At 41.6% G+C, this 22,892-nt stretch overlaps 1 protein-coding gene across 1 annotated transcript in view; it reads right to left on the bottom strand.

Moving 5' to 3' along the window:
- grm7 (glutamate metabotropic receptor 7) overlaps positions 1-21,213 on the bottom strand; it is a gene marked incomplete at both ends in the record, with an annotated part of 327,441 nt that extends 306,228 nt beyond the window's left edge. The window contains one exon of the mRNA XM_083972506.1: positions 20,701-21,213. Within this exon, the coding sequence (XP_083828632.1) occupies positions 20,701-21,213 (513 nt within the window). The remainder of the gene's footprint in view (positions 1-20,700) is intronic.
- Between the last annotated feature and the right edge of the window lie 1,679 nt (positions 21,214-22,892).

Raw genomic sequence — 22,892 nt, 5'->3', positions numbered from 1 at the left:
GCCAGGCTGGAACTATATCAATAAGCACCCACAATAATTACACGCTTGCTTCGTCTGCCTACTGTAACGCCAAGCTCAGTTGTCATCATTCTTTTTCCTCCTCATCTCATCCATGTGAGAGTTAGTCACTCACCACCTGTTGGCACCAAACACACTCACTCAGTCACTCAGTCACTCAGTCACTCACTCAACTTTTGTTACAACTCTGTGTTTGGTTTCAATTATTTTAATTATAATTATTTATTTTTTATAGTTGAAGTGTGAACATATAACATGTGTAAGCAGGCGGCGGTGTGTATGCAGTGTTTGGAAGTGGTGACAACTGTGACAGCTAAGGCAGATTGAGAGTGGGTGGAGGTGGAAACACTCCCGCCAGTTAAAATAGAAGCAAAGAACAGAGCGTTATTTCTCAAGGGTGTTACGGAAATCACCTTCATGTTTATGTGGTTTAAAAAAAAAACAGATGTCGTCTCTAAGAGAGGTTGTAGAGAATTGCTTTATTGACTGTAAATCATATTGCTTGATGGTGGCGGTGGAATCACAGATGCACAGATATTGGCATATGCAGATGGTTAAATACTGTTATGTGGGAGGAAAAAGAGATAAATAGTTCTGTCACCTCAGTTGACAAAGAAGTGTTTATTAAATCAACTGCACGTTCAAGATCTATATTCTGAATTCTTGCAGCAAAGGCTCACTGTGTTTCTATTTTCACTGCCGATTTTGCAGATGAAAAACTCAAACAAGCAGATGTTTGTCACTCAGCTGTTTTGCTGAAAAGCTTCAGAAAAGGTGACTTTTCCCTTCAGTCCCCACCAGCATGAGAAGCCAGGCCAGATGTGCAGCGCGTGCAAGCTGCAACTTCTCCTCTGGCAACAGCAGCATGAGAGTCTCTCTGAACCGTCCTTGACTTTGTGACTGAGCTGGCAACACATCAATCCAGCTTCCTCTCAAAAAAAAACAAAAAAAACAAAACTTCTCTACCCAGTAGTCCAAGGGAGATTTGACTGGCCCTGCTCCATGTGTCTTGGAGGATACTGGATACTGTTGCCTGGAAACAATTTTGTTCTATATATTCTCTTTAAGTCTTAGAGTGCATTGGGACTTTTGCTGTCAAACATGAGCTCATAATATTAGTGCATGTTTGCTCCTGTCCTCGTCCAATCCATGTGTAGGAATGTCAAGACGGATGCCGGCTTCATCAACACACACTGACTGCACTTTAATTAACTGACACTATCCAGTGGTTATGACATTCATTCAGCAGTAGCCTTGGCAACAAGATCATCTAGTTAAATGGAAGATGGTGAACACTTGTGACCTGTCTACACTGTTCTTTATCTGTGACTGAGAATCATTTGATTTAATTTGAAATCTTTATTTGTCTATTTGTACATGTGTAAGCAGTGAACAAATCTCACACAAATTAACCATTCATGAAAAAAATAAAATGAATAAAAATAAAATAAAACAACAAAAAAGGAAAAGTGCTAGGCCTATTTTCTTTCTTTCTGCTAATTAACTAATAATGATAAATAAAATAAAGCTAAACATGTTCAGAAGTAAGTAGTAAAAAACGTATTAATTCCTACCCCCGCTCATTTAAAAATATAATGTACCATAAATACCGCAGTGACTTTTTACTGCTGTAAATTGGCAGGAGCCTGGCCGCTGTATTTTCCTCACCGGTGCCAAACAACGAGCTCGTGAAAAAGGGGCTTCTACAAATCTCCAGCAAGAGTGGCCCAGAGTGGTCATTGCTCAGATTAATGTGTGACTATTTGTACTGTACATCAGCTACTGAGAGATGCTGATTGGCTTTGTAGGGTTGCACCGTTGTTGTCTGAGTTAATCACTCCAGTAAATAATATTTTTAGTGTTCGCATTAGCGGGTAGGTTGATGACGTTTTCACAGCAAGCCCACAACAGTGAGCTGTAAAAGCTTCACTGAGTCAATAGAAGACAATCGATTACCTTTGGCCAAATGTAACTGTTAAAAACTGCAGGAAACAAGTTCTGCTTTCATTGCCACAAAACAGCTAGCAGGACTGCAGGTCCACTATAGCAGATGAAGATCTGTCCACCATGATGGACCTTGCTAGATTAGAAGCTTACACAACACTAGATGCTTGGCCATCTATGATCTACTGTAAATTGCAAAATAGCTGCAGCAGCCGGGCTCTCAAACACGTGGCTCTGCACACAAAGACTCAGTGAAACATGGTTTGATTCAGTCATGTCTTAGGGTGTCAGAGGTTTTTATGAGTTTTAGTCATTGACATCTGATGACTTGTTGTATTTGAATACACCTTCCAGTGATACTTGGACACGTCATCAGCACCTCGGTTTTGAGGTCATGGTTTGGTTCATTTTCGGTACAGTATGGGAACAAACTGCAAAACTTCAATTTGCTTGTTGTTTCAGGGCTCTCAAGTCTCACGCATTTGGCGTGTGACACACGCATTCCCACCCGTTCACACGCTCACACGCCACACATTGTATTTCTCACGCATTTAAATTACCACGGTGACGTCCACCAGTCGCTTTAACAGTGGGACAGATTTGAGGGCGCGCTGATCACACGAGAGAGGTGAAGAGACAACAACACTGTTACCTGTTGTAGCCTACTGGCCTGAGCCTGTACCATCGCTAAAACACCGACGACCAGTGAGTAACGAGTCAAAAAGCCGCCGACACTGATCACTGCCTGAGGAGTTTGAAAGCAGCCTCTTAACTTCATGAACGCAGCTCAAACGCCTGAGCACGGCGACCAAGCTTTGATAAACACACCGGATCCGCGCCAGTTTACAGTAGGAGCTTAATTAAAAAAATAAAATAAAAAAAAAGCGCTCATCGCGGTGGAGCGGAGAACAGCGGAGTTTCCTCTGCTGCAGCTGATCAGCTGACTAGTGGTCAAGACGAAGCTGTCACAGTCACAGGTGTCTCTCATCTCATCTCATTATTATAGACTTCAACCTCAGAGCTGTCTGTCTTCAGACTGTCCTGACCTGTCCCTGAACATCACACAGGGACAACATGGAGCTGCCTGTGTGATTGGTTACTGAGTTTTAATGTTTACATCAGGCTGCGTTCAACTAATCAGTCAATGCTACTGTGATTTATACAGTAATCATATAGACAGGAAAGACCATTGCATCTGTATCAAATATTGTGTTGAACAAGTTCAACTTGAGGAAAAATGTTTAGGGTGTTTTCACTGTTCCTAAATGTAAAAATGGGTCACATTGGACCCTCAACATTATTTAAAGGTTAAATAATGTGTTACTTAAACATTTTTCATTGTGCTGTGCTCTAAAAATAAACTAACAAATACTAGTGTAGAGTCCTGTATAAGTGCCCAAAATAAGTGATTTGAGGGCATCCTCCCCAAAATTTTGTGCGCGCTGTGCGCGCAATAGAACATTCGCATTCACTGTGCCCCCTCCAATTTTTGGGTTGCATGACGCCCCTGGTTAACTTATTCCAGTCATAAATCATAAATATTTTTTGTTTGAATGAATTTATGCGTCATTTGTCAGACATCCATTCCCACTTCAACCAAATCCCCGCTGCCGCTGGTAAAATCTCACTCTGAACTCACTTCAAAACTTGAGAGCCCTGTTGTTTATTAGGAACTTTTGTAAACCAGTCAACTGTAATTATAACATTATACAAAGTTAAAAAACAAAATTGAATACTGTTGTAAAGTGCTGCCTAGTAATACCTTAAATAAATTATTTTCAAATAAACAATAGGCTATATAAAATATTATCAAATAAACCAAAAGAAATTCACATCTCACAGCTTGTTGGCACGGATGAACAAAACTTTTCCACATGGAAAGTGCAGCAATAAAAGTTCAAGCCAGTCACGGACTGGCCATGTAGGGCAATATCGGCAAATGCTACAATGCCGTTGTGGCACAGTGCGTAGTGTCAATACAGCAGTGATGTGCAGTCATGCGCCCTCATATCCTTGCTCTTGGCACATCCGCAGTCGACACACAGGTGCTGAAGCCCGTGCGCAACACAGCCCGAGCAAGAGGAAGAGAGGAACACACACCCCAACCCAGGTAGCGGTAGCATTAGCAGTAACCATGACGTAAACCGGCTGCACGTGTGGCTGCAGGCAGACAATAAACACCCTCAACTTTCTTTCTGGGAACTCACCCATGCACAGCCCTTTACCGAACTGAACGCCCTGTACCAAAACAGTTCAATACAAATACATGTATCGTTACACCCCTAGTCATCAGTAAAGAACCTAGGGTCATAGGGTGTTTCGGGTCTTTAATCTTCATACATCCTCGGCTGGGCTACCCAGGGGTGATCAGTCCCCGGCTTCTGTCCAAGTGGTGCATTGTTCCACGGATCCCCCCCTATGGACCTCTCTGCAGCCTCTAGATGTTCTTGATGGCTCTCTTGGATTGCAATCCTCTCACTCCAAGGCGTTTGAGGGTTTGCAGTAGTGAATGGCCAGCAAAGCCTCGTCACTTGACCTCAACTGTGGTGGAGTGGTGGTGAGGAGCCCCCCTGTATAGCTAAGCTGATGTTGATGAGCCTTCTGTCCCGGTCTGATGAAGGAAACTGACTGTTTGGTGGCAGCCTGAGTCTTGTTGTGCTGGATCGCCATGCAGATGGAATCCGCCAAAGATCTTAAAGCAGATATCAGCTTCACGGCCGTTTCGGCTAATGCTGCGTTCAAGGCAGGCTTTTGAAACCGTAAGTTACAGCTTCAAGTCACAACTACGACTTGGTAGCGTTCCAGGTAACCCGTAGCTCGTGTTTTTACCATCCTGTTGTCTGTGAAAGTTCCCTATAACGGCCACTCGTAACTTCCGACCCGTGAACTCGTACCAGATCGAACTGGTATGACTTCACAGGAAGGAAAAACACAAAGTACGAGTTTCTTTGAACGCACCATGAGTTAGCAGCCCCCGCCCTTGTCAGGCATCAATTGGTCCTCGTGCTACGTCACCACATTCACGCGCATCCCTTGGCTGCACACACAGCCCTTCATGCCGTTCTCTCTCCTCATTGGATAACACTTGTATCCCACAAGGAAAATTTTCTCCTCGGGTTACAGCAGAGCAGAGTGACGGAGAGACTCGTGTTTAGGCTGAAATACTTCATGTAAGTGATTGCTGACGGAAAATAGGACTATTTAGGACTTATATTAACAAAAACATTCCACTGATATCTGCTTTAAGATTTGGTCATGGCACCAGCAGTATCGCCCCTCTCGAAGTGCTTTTGTGCAGCAGCTCAAGATATGCTCCAGGGTGCCCCTCCTCTGCCCCTTGCACGGACATGACGACCATCTTTATGCATCGATCTTCCTCAACCTCCGCTCGACTAAACCAGCTGACGCTTCTCCTTTCCAAAGCCGTCGTACCATGGCTTTGGAAAGCAACCACTGACTTGTTAAATGATCTCATTCACTGGATTTGGTTTAGAGAAGGGTTTGACATTGTTTTGATACAATATGTGATTATGTGTCACCTGTGATAAGGGAAATGAGGAGCTCTCAGCCCCTTTTATCTTGTCAATGAAGCTCTCAGAGTAAAAAGGGTGGAGACCTCTGAGCCACAGCATCCACAAAATGCTTGTGTTTCCCTGATGACAGATTTTTAATTTGACAAAAAATGCCAAATGCACAAGAACACTCTGATAAAAACATCACAAACAAACTAAAAAGGTTTAGATAGAGAAGTACGAACTGTATTGTACACTCTACTATTTACTGTCTGAATCCAATATGGCTTTGGACTGTCAAGTCCCTGAATCCTACAACCAAACCTGGGGCCATCTCTGCTTGTTTTGAACCTGTTCCTCACATCTTTATCCAAACACATAGGTGAGGCCTCAGATGAATAACGCTGACACAGACAGGCTTTTCTGCCCCATTACAGATGAACCTGTGTGACTCTCTGTGCCTCCAGGGGCTGCCTGAGTCTGGCACAGTAGGATTTCTTTGAATGCTCAACACGATGTTTGTGAACCTGTGGGTGGTCACCCAAAATTAAATGCAGGCCCGTAGGATACCTGGGGGCAGGGCTTATGCAGCAGCTCTAAATATATGTTAAAATAAACAGCAGCTGAAACAACATGTAAATTCATCTCACTGGGGTAATTCTTCATTGGCACAAAAGCTTCAAGACTTGAAAGTCAATGTGACTTTTTTTTTTCTATTATCAAAAGTCACTTATGTAAACAACAGCAGAAAGAGCTTCATTTTCTCACGGATCAGAAGAACATTTCACAAAGATCAGAGGCCTCGAATTTCTAGGATCACATTTAAATAGTCTTTAAAAACTCACAGCAGTTCTGCCTACAGCAGCATCAGCGAATGAGATAAAGACAATATAATGACTTGTCAAAATGCAATAGAATGCTCCATATGAAAGCCTTTTAATGGGTGCTCTAGTTACATTTACTTTGCACATTAGTAGTTGAAATGTGTTGCTCACTATTAGTCAAATCATACTGTTTTCTGTCTCCAAGACACAGTTACAACTCACACTGAACTCCTTTGTCTTTGGACTGTGCTCAATGAATCTGGTCTCTTTCCCAGGTCACATACTTAGGATGCCTTGGTGTGGCTGTTTTGATGTACTGGGTATCAGCACAATACAGCATGTTGTAATGATATAGATTATGTTGAAACTTACTCCTGTTGCAGTCCAGCTGTTTACTAAAGGAGAGAAATGAGTTTACTGTACCCAAAGAGTTAGTATGTTCTCTTACACAGGAAAACAGCCTACTTCAACAGTCAGCCAATACACTCAGTTTACCTCTGTTACTGCTGATAATAAAATAATGAAGGAAATGATTCTGGATTTACAATCCCACAGTATTGGGGACAATCTCATATTCCCTAACACTCTACATTTGTTGCCAAATTTGAACACATGGACTACGGATTTAACCATCAATACCCCAAGGAAATAATGCAATGCCACAAGCAACTGCACCTCATCCAAAACCAAATGATGCAACAAGAAAAGCAGTGGTTACAGTAAAAGATTTACATAGACAGACAACTTCACTGTGACAAAAACAGAAGTAAACCCTAGCCTATAGCCCTATCCATCCTCTTGAGGAATCAATGAGTATTATACCCAATAAGGACTACCTATATTCAACTTTGCACTGATATCTAATTCCCCATATGTACACTGATCAGCACTGGATTCTTGTTAGCAATTTTTTCCTTTTTTTGTTGTGGTTTGTTTTTGTTTTTATGCCTTACCTCATTGTACACATGCATGCACACACACACACACACATACACACACACATACACATACACATACACATACACATACACATACACATACACATACACATACACAGCATGGGAAATCAGTGGAATTGGCTCTCAGGCAAAAATAATACAAGTATTTAAACACCTCACTAAATTACATGCGGACATATAATATTTGTCACAAGAAACACATCTCTCCCAATCAGACCACAACAAATTAAAGTCATTACAATTTAACCAAGTATTTTCAGCCAATTACAGAAAACAAAACAAAGAGGGGTTGCGATTCTAATAAGCAATAAAGTCTCATTTATTAACAACTCTATCATTACAGATCAAGAAGGACGTTTTATCATCAATAAAATCTCAATCAACAATAGCACAGTCACAATTGCAATGTATATGGTCCAAACACTGACAACCCATCCTTTTTCAATAACCTCTTGTCCATCATCTCAGCTAATTATAACGGTCCAATCATTATAGGAGGCAATCTTAACACGGTCATCAATCCATCAATAGATAGAAATAACACGTCAATTGAATGCACCTATCAATGAGAGTTCATGAGAGATGTTGGTCTTTGCGATCTTTGGCGGTTGCAACACCCTTCTGCAAGATAATATTCAATATCAAATATTTCAGATTCAATGATCCACTCCATATTAATCAGTGGCTATTCCCTGGTAACATTCTTATGGAATACAGGATTCACATAAATCCAATACCTGGTGGCGCTTCAACACATAACCTCTCAAAGATCCAGAATTCAATAATCTCATTAAAAAAGGGTGGGCATCCTTCCTGGAAATAAATGATTCACCAGAATCATCTCTGTCTATTATTTGAGAAACAGGTAAAGCAATTTTAAGAGGTATTATTATTTCATTTTCCACTTACAAAAAAGGATGGAACAACAACAGGAAGCTGAATTGGAATGAAAATCAAGCAACTTGAACACATCAGTGCAAATAACTCGACAGAGAAAATACAAAATGAACTAAGGAAGAATAAGTTTCAGTTGAATGAAATCTTAAACAAGAAAACTCAATCCTTAATACGCAGACTCAGACAAGAACAATATCATAATAATAATAAATCTGGAAAAATATTTGGTTAATCTAATCCAACAAAATAAGGAAAAAAATACAATCTCTACCATTGAGGACTCAGCAGGGAAGCCAACACAGTCACCAGAAGAGAATCAGATTTTCAGAGATTTTTTATATGAAATTATACCTACCAGAAATGAAACCAACTCAGGATGATATTAAATCCTTCCTCAACAATATGAATTTACCATATGCAGCTTTCACCTTACCAATTATTTTATAGAATTATCCAGTGCCCTCAAACTCTTTAACATGAGGGACTACTCGTCACAACAACAATCACAAACTATCACTGCCACATTGTCAGAGCTGCTCGATCATGGTTCAGATCACCTGATTCTATCACAACCAAATTTTACTGGAAAAACAATTTGCCAAGGGTCAAACTAACAACTCCTCAGAGAGCAAAGGCACAGGGAGGAGCTGCAGCACCAATCAGTTGCAATACATATTCACAATAGATATTTTGTAAAAACATCACCATTTCAGCCTTATTATTTCTAAAACCACCAATGTTAAACATGTTAAAATAATAACCATATCAGCGACTCTGACATCCTGGTGGAAGTTCCATGAAGTCACAAATTCTACTTTAGGTCCTTTTAAGTTTACTTGATTTGGAACAACCCTGATGGTTGAAGAGATGGTTTCATTAATGGTTGCATTACTTTATCTCTCTCTCTTTCTTTCTTTCTTTCTTTCTTTCTTTCTTTCTTTCTTTCTTTCTTTCTTTCTCTCTCTTCTGTCATTTCCTCCTTTCTTTCTTTCTTTTGTTAATACTCACTACTTTTTTTTCTATTTTTCTCACCCCCAAATATCTCACGAAGAAAATCAATACTCACACATACACAGGTGAATGCTCCCACACACACACAAAGAAAAAATCTAAGCCCAACATTGTTTTGTTTGTGTTTGTTTATGTGTTCTCACCCTGTATTGCATTAGGCCTATATTAATGAATACAAAATAAAATAAATAAAGAGTTATTATGTTTTTGTCATGTTACTTTGTATATATTTAGTGACGACATCAGTAGTTTAATGGATTATTAGCACAGACTGTTGTTCATCTCCGTCCTCCCTCTGCAGCCACAGCCTCAGTGTGCTGTGTGCTGATGAAACCATGACACTGTCCATGGTGCTGAAGTCACAGACAGTCAGGCCGTTTGTTTCCTGTAGTGAAGCAGCCATTTAATGTTTAGTTTAATCTATTTTAGTGATCTTTGCTTTCCATCACTATGGCAAAGTGTTGAAATGAGCCATACAGTGCTATAACTTCAACTGTTGCTGATTAAAGTCCCTGAAAGCGTGACTTGGGTTAAACAAAATACTTTCTCATAATAACCTGCTGCACAGACGACCATGGACTCTACAATGGATTTCAACTGTATAAAGTTGAGAATCTTTCTGGACCATTTGTATTAAGGGCTGAAATGAGGCCAAACATGTTTTAGCTCATTATTTTTGGTCATGGAGTAATTCATCCTTCATACAATGTGTGTCAACAACGTTTGCACCGTTTAAGGAAGCTCTCGAGTCTTCATATTGACCAAACTAGTATGACCATGTTTTACCTAATCGGTTTTATCATTTTCTTTGGTGTCATGGTTTGGTCACACATCCTTAAAAGAGAGAAATGCCCTTAACTAAATAGTTAAATGGTCCTCTCGACTTATTGGTGAGTCTCAGCTTTCCCCAGCATCCCTGTATTCTAGACAGCTACAGAGGATTGCCTTTTCTATTTTAAATGATGACTCTCATCCTTTGAACTGTGAATTCCAGCTTCTCCCCTCCAGATGGAGGTAAATGGTCCCCAAATGTAAGACAAAACGTTATAGAAACAGTTTTGTCCTGCTGCCATCATAGAGCTGAAGAAGCTGTAACTAGATAATGTGCATAGGATATATTTATTTATATTACTTTATTGTAGCTAGCTAAGGGTTTTAAACTCTTTTTTTAAAATTGATTTTATTCTCGTCATTTTGTCTTTAAGGAATCTGTGTGTTCATTAGTGGAGCCTTGAGCACTTTATTACTTGATTTTGTCATTGTTTCTGGTCTATGTGTGAATGATGAAATGTTAAATGTTTATGTGTGAAACTCGCTGCAGGACAAATCTATCTACGGGTACAAAAAAAGTAACCTAAACCTGAACCTGTTGGAGGGAGAATTTTTGAGCTGAACTCAGTACTCACCCTGTGCTGATGTAAAATCAGTATCAACAAGCTAAATCAAGGCTTTTTATTCTGAAACTGCACCAACTAACGAGGGAAACAGAGTCTGAGTGGTGTCCAAACCCACAGGAGCTCTTCTGCCTGTAATAGATGGGCGGCTGTGTGGCTGCGTGCACCTCAGAGGGCTGACTAAGTCTACCAAAGCAATTCTTTTATACTTAGCAAGGACAGCAGGGGGAAAGATGCTTCCCAAGCAGCTGTGACAGGCTGAGAGGTGGTTCAGAAACGCCCCAAACAAGAAAAGAGGCAGCTGAGAGTGGATGCACTCTCTCTCCTGGGTACTGGATTAATAGAATGCAAGGGTTGCAGCTTTGTGAGGTTGTGACAAGAGGATTGAGGGTAGTAATGGGGGGAGGGGGGGGGGACAAGGAAAACAAGGAAGGAAAAACCTGAGAGGGAAGTGTTTGTTTGCTGCTTCCTCCTTCTAGGGTTTCTGCAGTGTTGTCTGAGTGAAAGTTAAAAGTTTAAGGACTTTTTCAAACCACGTATAATTTGGTTCATACTGACCCTGGAGTATGATAGTCCCGTATAATTACATCATGTTGCAATATGTAACAGTGATTTTGAATGATTTTTCATGTGAAGGTAGCTGTTATTACTTTAACCTTAAAGGGATCAATCAATCAATCAATCAATTTGTTTTTTTCGGGCATGTCAATTTAAATCATCATCATCACACTTCATCTTCATCTTCATCTTAGTTCAAATAATACAATACACATGGCCGAAAGGGAAAGCGGGAGAAGCAAAAGCTTATCTAGTCCCGCCCCCATTAGATAGATCGACAGTAGTCAGTAGTCATAGGGAAGGTTCATTACCTTTAAAGGGACAACGCGGAGTTTCTATTCGGTTATAAAAAAGTCTCACGTTAATGTGGATGAATCTCCGCTACCCACACTTGTTAATGGGCCCATTTTCGATAAATATATCGTTCTGTCTCTATCGTTATTTTGTTATTATTAGTGGTGGCGGAGATGCTGGTCGAGCCGACCAGCGTTTTTTACTTTCGGTTTCGCAACGAGTCATGAGAATAACGCAGCTGAATCGCCGTTTACGGTCGGAACTACGACGGTATGTGAACCTCTTTGAACCTCTGACTTTAATTCTTGATGAATGAAAACATGAGTCCGTCTTGCGCCGGTCAAAATAATTTTACGGTGCGCACGGAGGCTCATAAATGTAGTGTGAAAACGCTTCGCTTTTCCAAAACTCCTCGTTGTCCCTTTAATTGTCGGTGCATGTTTGTTTTGAGATGTCAGTGACGTGAGCTGCTCAGCTAACACAACTGAGGTAATGATACACGGTCCCCTGCCCCTTATAAAAATCACCAAATACACAGTCCAACAACTCCAAAACACTCTCGTGGACAAGTTGTGAACTGCACATTCATCATTCACCATTCACCAATTATGTAACATTACGACACACGAAGCAAATACTCGCAACTACTGGCGCTTTTGAAATCACTCCGCCCAGCAGCCGTGTCTGGAATGTAGCTCCGGCTATGCATTTGCCTCGAAACCACACTCTCCCGTAATGTCACACTATTATTTCATAGTGTGGTGAATGTGCAAGTCACAACTTTCCACAAGAGTGTTTTGGAGTTGTTGGATTGTGTATTTGATGAGTTTGATGAGGGCCAGGGCACCGTGCCATTCGCCTCCATTGCCTTTGCTGAGCAGCTCACATCTCTGCCTGGCGGAACTCAAAACAAACATGTACAGATAATTAAAGGTAATGAACCTACCACAGTGACTATAGGGATCATGCCAATAGGCAAATTTGCCAAAATGGTGAACTATCCTTTTAATGGCAAGAAGAGTATAATGTTGAAAAAGTTAGGCATACTTATTTAAACGCTGTGAAAGCCGTGAACATTATTGTAGTAACTATGCCAACAATGGTAGGTACACCGATGTGATACAGTCCATTTGTTTACTATTGCAACCATTACAGCTGTCTAGTACATCACACATAGGTTAGAAGATTTCAGTCACTGGTTGGATAATAATGTTTTTGTTAAAACTTCTCCACTGTGAGCTGATGACCTGCTGCAGCCACACAGTTTAAACAAGTGTCACCTGCCTGTCACATACAGTACAGTCACACATACATAACTCATGACTATGAGCCTCAGGCAGTTTTTTTTTTTTAAATGTTTTTTTACTTTCCAACACCTGCAGATTCTTATTATTCATTTCCACACTTTGACTGCAAAAATAGCCACTTTGCAGTTACAATATTAGAGCAGTTGCGCTGTGATATTATGTGATGATATACAGTGATATACAATTTATTCCACTCCTGCAGCGACTTCATTAACAAAACACTATGATGTGTGGTATGATTAAATTGGATACTGCTTTTAATACAAATGCTGCCTCACACTGTTTGTAGCTCTAAAATGAATTCATTCATATTCATTTGTGGCATTTTGTTTGGTGAGGTAAAAGGAAAATTATCTTCCAACAGGCAACAGAGTTGGAAATGATAAAAATCATTTCTGCCCCTTTGCTGTTTCATTTTTGCCAAGCACAATTTTCCAGATTGCTCTGACATTCATCACAACCTCAAAAATGTAACTGACTGCTCCCCTTCTTATCGTCTTTTAGCACGACATCTGCATCTCCCACCTGGAGGTGGTGATGGAGGCAGGGGTATCTGAAACCAACGTGGCTGTTGTTTTTTAATGAATCAGCACTCTTTTCGTGGCATTTCAATGAATATGGGTCAACACAAAAAGAGTTATGAGTTTGTGTGGTGCCCAAAATACCGTATACAGTCCCAGAAAGTGGCAAAGCCTTTACTCACCGTCTGCAGTGTGTGTGAAATAGAATTAGCAGATTTGTCTAGAAGGAGCGTCTACATCAAGGAGTTTCAGATAAATCCAGTTCAAATTGCTTCATCGATTCAATCATTTATAGCTGGGTCTCCCTGCTCAGGCTCATGGAACCCTGCAGCATAGAGTAGCTATCCCAGCATGCACTGCACAAGAGGCAAGGACACAACCTGGACAAGTCAACAGCCCATCACATGGTAGTAAAAAGAAATTGCCCATTGTGTTAAAGGTCACACATAATATAAAGGTGCTAATATCATAGCTCCATACAGTATGTAGATATTTATATTAAAGCTCCATACGGGTAGATGTCCATTTGTAGTGTGTGTGTGTGTAAATCAATTCTAGGTTTTATATTAATACTTGGAAAGTATTGAAGCCTCAGTCCACAGAGAAATGCACAAAGCCTATGTTCAGAAACTGAGACTTAAAATTAGCAGTCAGGCCTCCTGTGACTTTGTAACGTCAAAAAAATATATTGGAATTCATTCTTCGCACAGTTTCACATGGTGTGACCTAAACTTACACAATCCTTTTCGTCACAGTTTAAAAGCTCCTTTTGTGTCTGTTGCACCCGACCTGCATAAAAATGGAACCGCAGCACCAAGAGGACACCCACACTCACTACTGAGACTAACCGCCTCCAGGGATTCACCCTGCAGGGACCATGCTCCTGTGAGGTGATTTCAAATGAGCCATTAAACCTGCAAGCTTCAGTCACCCAAGACTTGTTAATATGCTAAATTCTTTGATTCTCAATATTTATGTTGATATACCCACTAGTCGTATTTTTTGATGCAGTATTATGTAAACAATGTTTGACCCGGGTCTGATCATCATCATTTAAACAACATCGCCTGTTCTCCTGAGTTCCATAGAAAGTATTTCCACTCCACAGTGAACAGCCGGGGTGGCTGTCCTGCCTGCAGGAGCAGAGCCACGCCAGCTAACAGGATTTGTTTCGGTTTGAATGGAGAATCTTCTTGTCATGCAGTTTATATACTTCTTCTGACGGCTGTTAAACCTACTGGGATGATAAACCCTGGTTAATGCTGTGTGACGTCAGACTCAGTCGAGGTAAACCAGTCTGTTTAACCTCCAGCCATGCCACAGCAGGAAAACAGGATGTGAGTCAGCTGCTGATTCAGTCAAGTCTGACAATGAAGGAAGATAGTTAGCAACTGAATTATAGGGCCCTAGTTTCGTGGCGTGGTGCAAGGTGGCGCAGCCGGCGCAAACTTGACCTGAATTAACACAGCAGGGACGAACTGGGACTAAAAAGCAGCCACGGATGTCCCAAGAGCAGGATTTCACTTCACGCCTTCTCTCCTCCCTCTTTCCCACTTGCGCGGGTAGGAGGGACGAGGGGAGTGCCTGCGCCGGACTGCGCCGTGCATGAAACTTGCAAAGTCTGGGTGGACACACCCCGTTGGCGCGGCGCAACTGCACTGCGCCTAGACTGCACCTGGTCTAGGGCCCCATAGTGTTTGTATAAACCTAAGTGGTCAGATGAAGATGAAATATTAAATTAAAGCAGAAGTAAGTGGTCCGGTCGTTTTCGCTAATGCTGCGTTCCAGGCAGGCTTTTGAAATTGTAAATTACAGCTTCAAGTCACAACTTACGACTTTGTAGCGTTCCAGGCAACCCACTCGTGTTTTTCCGACCTGTTTTACCGGTGAAAGTCACTATAACGGCCACTCGTAACTTCCGACCGGTGAACTCGTACCAGATCGAACTGGTACGACTTCACGGTCGGAAAAATACGAGTTTCCTTGAACGCACCATTACAGTCCTTGTCCCTACGTCGCCACATTCACGGCGTTCCTTGGCTGCACACACAGCCCTGCATGCCGTTCTCTCTCCTCATTGGATAAAAACTGTAGGATACGATAAATGTTTTCTCCTCGGCTCAGAGCAGAGCAGAGGGACTGACAGACCCGTGTTTCAGACCAAACACTCTATGTAAGTGATTGCTGTCGGAAGATATAACTATTTAAGACTTAGTTATATTAACACAAATATATCACTTACTTCTGCTTTAAGTAAATAAAATCGTTATGAGATGGAGGGATTAATGGAGAGATTCAGAATAATAACTTCTCCTACAACAATTATGTGTTCTTTTCTCATTTCAGGGAGAGTTGTAATAAGCACATCACTGAGAGATTAAAAAAAGTAAATCATAAAGTGTTCAAATTCACAACAATGAAATCGGCTTGAAAAGTGTAGTTCGAGTTTCCCTTTTTCTTCGTTTTCCATTTAAAATCCAAACCACTTTTATAATCAACTGTCTCAATACAACTTAACAACTAAAAGCTTTTCCTCTTATATCCTATCTATCACAAAATTAATCAATAGCTGCAGCCCAATCTCATTTAGCTGCACTTTATGCAAATGAAGATTAACTGTAGTTTCTGTAAATACCCACTCTACAATATCATCACAATATTTCTAGGTAATTTATAAACCACCTGACACATGCCACTGTTTCCACCAACCATGTCTCCTCAGATCTAATAGTACCTGCTGTCAAAAACACAAAAAATCCCTGCTGTGATTTTCTTTGCACTGTTAATGTAATTTAATTTAATGTATAATCTAATAATGTGAGAGAAGCACCAAACCAACCCCCCATCCTTGTTCTTGAACTAAGCGGAAAAAAACCCTGATCCTACAAGTGTTTCCTCTAACACAAGCACCAACACCACGGTATCAACATTAATATTGTCACATATGGCAGAGTCATAATACACTGTATGTACCTAATGAGCTGTGGCTTACATCCTGCCCATTAACTCCCATTACCACCCTCACAAAACATATCATGATTTATCCCTTAAAAGCACCCAAACCCACCCACCAATCTAATGATCTGGCACCCACCCTCTAAATTAAAAACAAGACCCCTACTCATTAAAGGCTGCTGTGAACATGTAGCCACATTATTATTTTGTTTTATAGGAGAGGGATGGGGAGCGGTTGTATTTTCATTTTGCCCTCATGCTTGCAAAAATTTATGGCTAACACAGGGGGTATGCTCCATTATGTGCAGTGACAGGGGGAGTTTAATGACCCTGTAGCTGCTCCTTGGTGTACACCTGTGCTGAGACGCCCGGTGTTATGGCCTAATGAAGCACACCCCGACAGAGAGGGAGGAGGTAAACAAGACAAAAAGAAAAGAAGGGGGAAGGAAAGAACCTGATGAGATTTGAGTCAAACGGTGTAAGGCAATGAGTAGAAGTGTGTTCACATTTGGGCTGCATCTAACACTTATTTTCATTAACAGGTAAGCTGCTGTTATTATCTTCTTGGTTAATAAATATTTGTTTTGCCTGAAATTCCCAATAATTTATTTAATTGGCTTATTTTGACCAAATACCACTCAAAAGCTTCATTAATTAATTTATCTATCATTAAAATAATTGTTGAACAGTTTTCTGTACTTCAACTCTACATTATCTCAGCTCAAAATGTAAACATAGCACAGTGCTCGTGCCATCGCTGGTGATTCCTGTCAGCAAGGCTACATAATCTTCCTGAACTGTTACAAATCAGTGCTGTGAAACATTTTTTATAATGTGACAGATACATTTTGTCGAAGTGTCAATCAAACCCATAAAAACTCTTGTCCTAAAAATGACATATTCCCCCCATTAAAATATATGTTCAGTATTCACAGGTGTATGAATATACTAATTAGCCCCACCTCCATCTCCAGCCACCTGTCGGCCACTCACCTCCAACTCCTCAAACACACAAAACTCTGCTTGTTTACTTGGTAACACAGAGTAAACATAACAATATTTATAAATAACATACTATCATATCAATGCAGAACGACTGATAAATGAAATATTAGTTTGTAGTCACTAAGTATTATCAGATGGTCCAGTAATGGCAATGGAAATCCTGCTCTTAACAACTATGGTGTTTGGATCAAAAATATTTCAAAGTAAGATTCTCATTTCATTTTTAAAAAATAAATTAAAGCGAATGTAGTTTGAGGATGATCTTGCTCCTGTTTCTGACAATTTCAGCTTCATCATGAATATTTCATTCCATCATTAAAGCTTCACTGATGCCACATGAAGATTTTTAACTGTGATATTTTTGGCTACAGGAATTGTATCATGAAAAAGACAATGAGGTGAACAAAAACAGGATTTCCCGCTCATCACTCTGATTTCAACACAGGTACACAACTCCTGTTTACTGCTGCACAACTGCCCTACATGTACTGTAAAAAGCTTTTTTTGGCTCTGACCTGGCCCACGATCCACTTGAGAGGGGGGCAGAGGTGCGGGCAGTCCGTAGAGTGAAGCCTTAATGTGTTTGTTGTGTCAGTCCGATGCCAACTAGGCCATTTATAAACATCAGGGGTGTAATGAAGTGAAAACAGCTGTGGAACAGATGACTTTTCTATCACAGGGGGAAATAATTACCCCTCCCATTTCATTCCACTCAGTGTTGCATTATAGGGAAGCAGCAACCAGCTTTGGCTTCCTGGCACCCTCACAGCCACACCTCCCTGTCTTTTCAGTGTCTGACCCATTTGCCCCTCAGCTATAAACAGCACAAATCAGATCTGAGTGTTTATGTGCAAGACAAATTAAAAAGAGTTTGATGAGAGTTGATGAGTTATCTGATATAGACTTTCATTCTGAAGAATTACAATTGATTAGATGTCCTGCAGTTTACAAAAAGAGTCTATAGACCATCTGTGAAGTAGCTTCTGACCAGACAGTTATGTTTTACAGCAAGGCGACCTCTAGAGGCAACGGTAATGATAGTAGGAGCAAAGCGAAGTGACATAGCTGAAATCAGACTTCATTCAGCACCGTCACAGCCCACAATTGTTGCCACTGGTAATATAAATTTGCAGATATGCTGATGATCCTTCCCTTTTTTCTATAGTTGTAGTTGAGGTGGCAGTCATTGGGGGTAAGAAATGTCCATTGTTTTACCTTCCAATTTTTGGAGTGTGCACTTAACTATGAGGTGTACCATGCGTCTCTTCTTGTAACCACAACAACAACAAAGGACCACGAAGAAGCACCAATTTTTATAATTATACCAAGCTATGCCATTTCATAAACTTTACCACATTTATTACTGTTGCCATGATGATGGTGAATATCCAGAAGAGCTGATGCTTAAGGCTGGTATCAGATAAATGATTAATGTGGATGACTTCATGCAAATCCAATTATCTTCACACAGAAAATAAGGCTGTATGAATTCTTTTTATTGAATTTTTGAATTTTTTTTAATGAATTTTCCTTTTAACTTGTGAGAACTCTTCACAGTTTAATATCACAAGAGGCAATCATGCATGCTCCTCTGAAAATATAATTTATTTTTGTTTATCTGCACATGACCTGAGGTTGTGGTTTAACTTGTTTTTTTATTATTATTATCATTTCAGCCACACAATATGAACGGAAGACCTCAGCATCTTTGTGCAGTGTGCCCTGAAATATTTGGGATGGAAGACACACTTTCAGCCCCCAGTGTGAAAGAGCCTTTCAGTGCCCGTTATTAAAAACATCCAGGGCTTAGCCACCATTAAATTCTGAAGCTTCCTGGACATTAAATTCTTTTCAAAATCAGCTTTCCGCTATGGGGAGAGTTAGGCTGGCCTGAAAGCCAAAGCTCTGCAAAGCTTACAAAAGTTTCTAAGCTGTGGATAATAAATAAATAAATAGAAAGACAAGTATCCTAAACAGTCCATAAAATAAGGGGGGGGAGTGTCTGAATTTCGTTTGGCTCAAGGTCGTAGTTTTAAAATGGGCCACAGGTCCACAAAGGAGCAAACACAAGTTACTGAGAGGTCTGTGCATATGGCAGAGTTCCATACAAGACTTGAAAAATTAAGTGAATGAAGGACCTTTAGAGTAAATCAGCACCTCATTTGGGGTAAATCAGAGGTTGGGGTTGGATGTAGAGGCCAGAATTACTTTATTTTATCTCCAATAATGGCGCCATGGTCATCTGACAGTGCGGGAAAAGGAGTGCATAGTAATTTACTAACTCTGAATGTTGCTCCTTAAGTATATCAAAGAAATTTTACATCATAAGAATCATTGAGAAATTAAGTGGGAGCTGTGAGGAGAGGGACGTGACTGTTTGACTCTTTAACTTTAGATAATTTGCTCTCGTTATGACACATTTTTTGAAGAGTTTGTGAAGAGCTGTGGTGGATCAGCAGGATGAAGGAGAGAATAATGAATTGTCCAACAACAGACTAAAAAAACCGGCATAGAGTCATATACAGAGAGAGGAACTACCACTCCCTCCCTCTTTCTCTCTCTCTCCAAATCTTCAGCTCATATCTCTCGCTCACGTCACCAACTACGTACATGAGGTCCCATTCATCTCTCGCACACATTGCCTTTTCTGTCTTCTTCTGCGTTTCTTTAATCTTTCTCCATCTATGTCACTACAAATAATGTAGAGAATTATACTATATTAAGACAATGATTCAATTAATTAAGTAAGTTATGCATCAGTTAACAGGATCAAAATTCTGCCAATAATAATTATACACAAATACATAAAAAACAAGACTTTATGATGATGATGAGTTTCACATTCATTCAATACAAAAAAGCTCATGAATAATTATGTGGAACATCCTTAATGCCATTCAATACACTTTCCCACCTATACAAACGCCAACCAGGGAGGTACAGATTGAACTCTGCTCCTGGTTTTGATAAAGCAAGAGTCAAGCAAGAGCAGTATTTTAATGATGATTGACTTGCTTCTTTGTCTTATTTTTGTGTATGTGGTTACTACACACACACACACACACACACACACACACACAGGTCAAATCGCAGATCTCAGACCAATGCTGTGATCATTTCAGCAGAAACATGTGATTTGCATTTTGCACTTATTGCTGATGTGGTGCACTTCTGGACTATTCATTACAGTCACCACACCTGCTGTTTCAACTTGACCGAGCCCCACAGCCGCACCACAAGCAGACACACACACCACCAACTCACAGCCCCACACTGCAGGCAATGTAAGAGGGAGAACGAGGGAGTGGAGGAGAGGGGTCTGTTGTGGAGGAATCCGTTGCAAATCGGATTGTGGATAGTGTTGTGGAGACTATAGGAGACGGAGCAGACCCACAGCGCGTGAACCTGCTCCACTGAGGCTCCTTCATGTGATATGTGAAGTTACATAAGAAGGTGAAGGCTGTGCCTGAGTGAGTGTCTGTCAGAGCAGAGAGATCCTACCTGAAATAGGCGCAGTATGTTGGCTACCATGATGGACACGGAGCTGGCCGACGCTCCTATGACCCCGATAACTTTCTCGGGCTTGACGAACACCGGCGGCTCCCCGTTGGTGCACCTCACGTCCGACGTGTCCTTCTGGATGAGCGCCTGCACAAAAGTCAGCGACTGCTCCAGCGCGTATGTGTCCCGGGAGCAGGTGTCCAGGATCCGGGCGCCCAGAGTGACGTTGGGCAAGAGCTCTTCGTCGCCGTTAATCTGATCCAGGGCGTACATCATCGCCTCCAGCCGGTGGATGCCGTTCTCCTTCTTGATGTCCCCGCACGGCATCCCCGGGACCCCCCTGGCGTGCACAGGGAAGAGCCCCCCCAGCGTCACGTCGCCTTCCACCCGGATCGAGTGTGGCGCGTAAATCTCCTGGGAGCCGGCCAGGTCCAGGAAGGCTTGAACCATCCACAACACCCGGAATGTAAAACACGGTTTGAGTTGGGGGAGGTTGTTAGAGTGCCTCCCCATGATTTGATCCGCTTCCCTTTTCCCACGAATAGTTGAATCAAAGCAGCTCCGCCACAGACTCCGATTTAAGGGGGATTTAAAAAATTGTGGAACCACTGCAAGGTGCGAGGCACTTTAGGATAGTTTACCAAATCCAACAGCCGAGTTAATCCCTGTCCTCGTTCCAGCGCAGAAACCAACCCGTTTACCCGCAAACAAAGGCAGGTGTCGGGCTCCTACAGCTCTGTAATCCCGCAGGTAGAGAGCCTTTATGCACACGCAAACATACAAACCAACCTCGGCGACTGATTCACCAATGCGTTATCCCTCGTTAAGTGTGCGCAGAGCTGCTGCTGCTGCTGCTGCTGCTTCTGCTGGTCGTGCACGCAGCCACGATCGCTTGTTGCTTTAGCACCCATCCCGGGGCTTGAAGAGGAAAAGACACACACACAAAAAGAAACACAGTCGCCGCTCGCGAAGGGCAGCGAGGTAGTAAAAGAAGCACTCCGTTAACTCCTAATACAGGCTATCCGGGTGTTCCGTCTTTGGAGATGTGAATAACCCAACCCACCGACTTTGATGTCATACTTAAAATAAATAAATAATTATAATAATAATAAAAATACACAAGTGACCTGTGGTCACACCTGCGGGGAAATTGTAGGCTGATAGTTTCCTCAAGCCTGACAACAAGACGGTGGAAGCGAGAAGGAGCGGCAAAGCACGCACCGGTGAAATAACTGCGCTCAGCGTTAGAGCTCGTGCCTCTCTCTCTCTCTCTCTCTCTCTCTCTCTCTCTCTGTGTGTGTTTCTCTGTCTGTCTCTCTCTCTCTCTCTCTCTCTCTTCTTCTTCTTCTCCCACAGACCCCCCTCTCCTGCAGCCCAGGTCCACTCTGTCCACTTGTCTGGGGATCTGATGTCCGCAGTTGAAAACAAAAAGAGAATGAATGATAAAAACCCTCGAAAAAAGTGTAGTGGTCTAGTCCACTGATGAGCTCCACGCCGCCTCCGCGCTCAAATTGTCCGAATAACAGGAGCCAGAGCGAGATCTCCAGTCTGCTCACTCACTCGCTCTCTCTCTCTCTCTCTTTCTCTCTATCATATGGCCTCACGCGCGCACGACGCACGCAATCTTAATCTCACACTCACAATCCACCCACGCCCGTTAATTATCAGTCCACGGTAGTCCACTGCCAAAACAGTATGGACAAAGAATTGAATTATTGACACCTTCTGTTTATTATGAATGACTGCATTCATAAGAACAGAGCAGGTTGTGTTTATATGATAGAGCCTGTCTGTGAATCCTGCAGCTCCAAATACACTGAACGTAGTTGTATCACTTTAACATCTTGTGTTTTTTAGGCTTACAGGGTGATTTTGAAGTGATGGCATGTCTGGGGAAAAAAGAGTCCTTACACACGTCAGGGCGTCACCAGCTGGAGAACACAGAAGAAAAGGAGGGAATCAAACAGGTCCAGACCTAGCTCCTGTTCATTTGCTGGTGGAATCACACAAGTAATGAGGTTTCTTAAACCCCCTGGAAACATTACAGTATAATCTGGGACAAATTGCAGTTGCAGAAAAACAAAAAGTGTGGCAGGCATCAAATGAACATCAGGTTCAGTCCAGATGTTTTCTCCTGAGAGGCTTTAAGAGGCTGCGACCCTGCTGAGCCGCAACATCTTAGAAAACCCAGG

Source organism: Trachurus trachurus (genome assembly GCF_905171665.1).
Source record: "Trachurus trachurus genome assembly, chromosome: 5".
NCBI lineage: Eukaryota > Metazoa > Chordata > Actinopteri > Carangiformes > Carangidae > Trachurus > Trachurus trachurus.
This window is presented reverse-complemented; position numbering and strand designations above follow the sequence as displayed.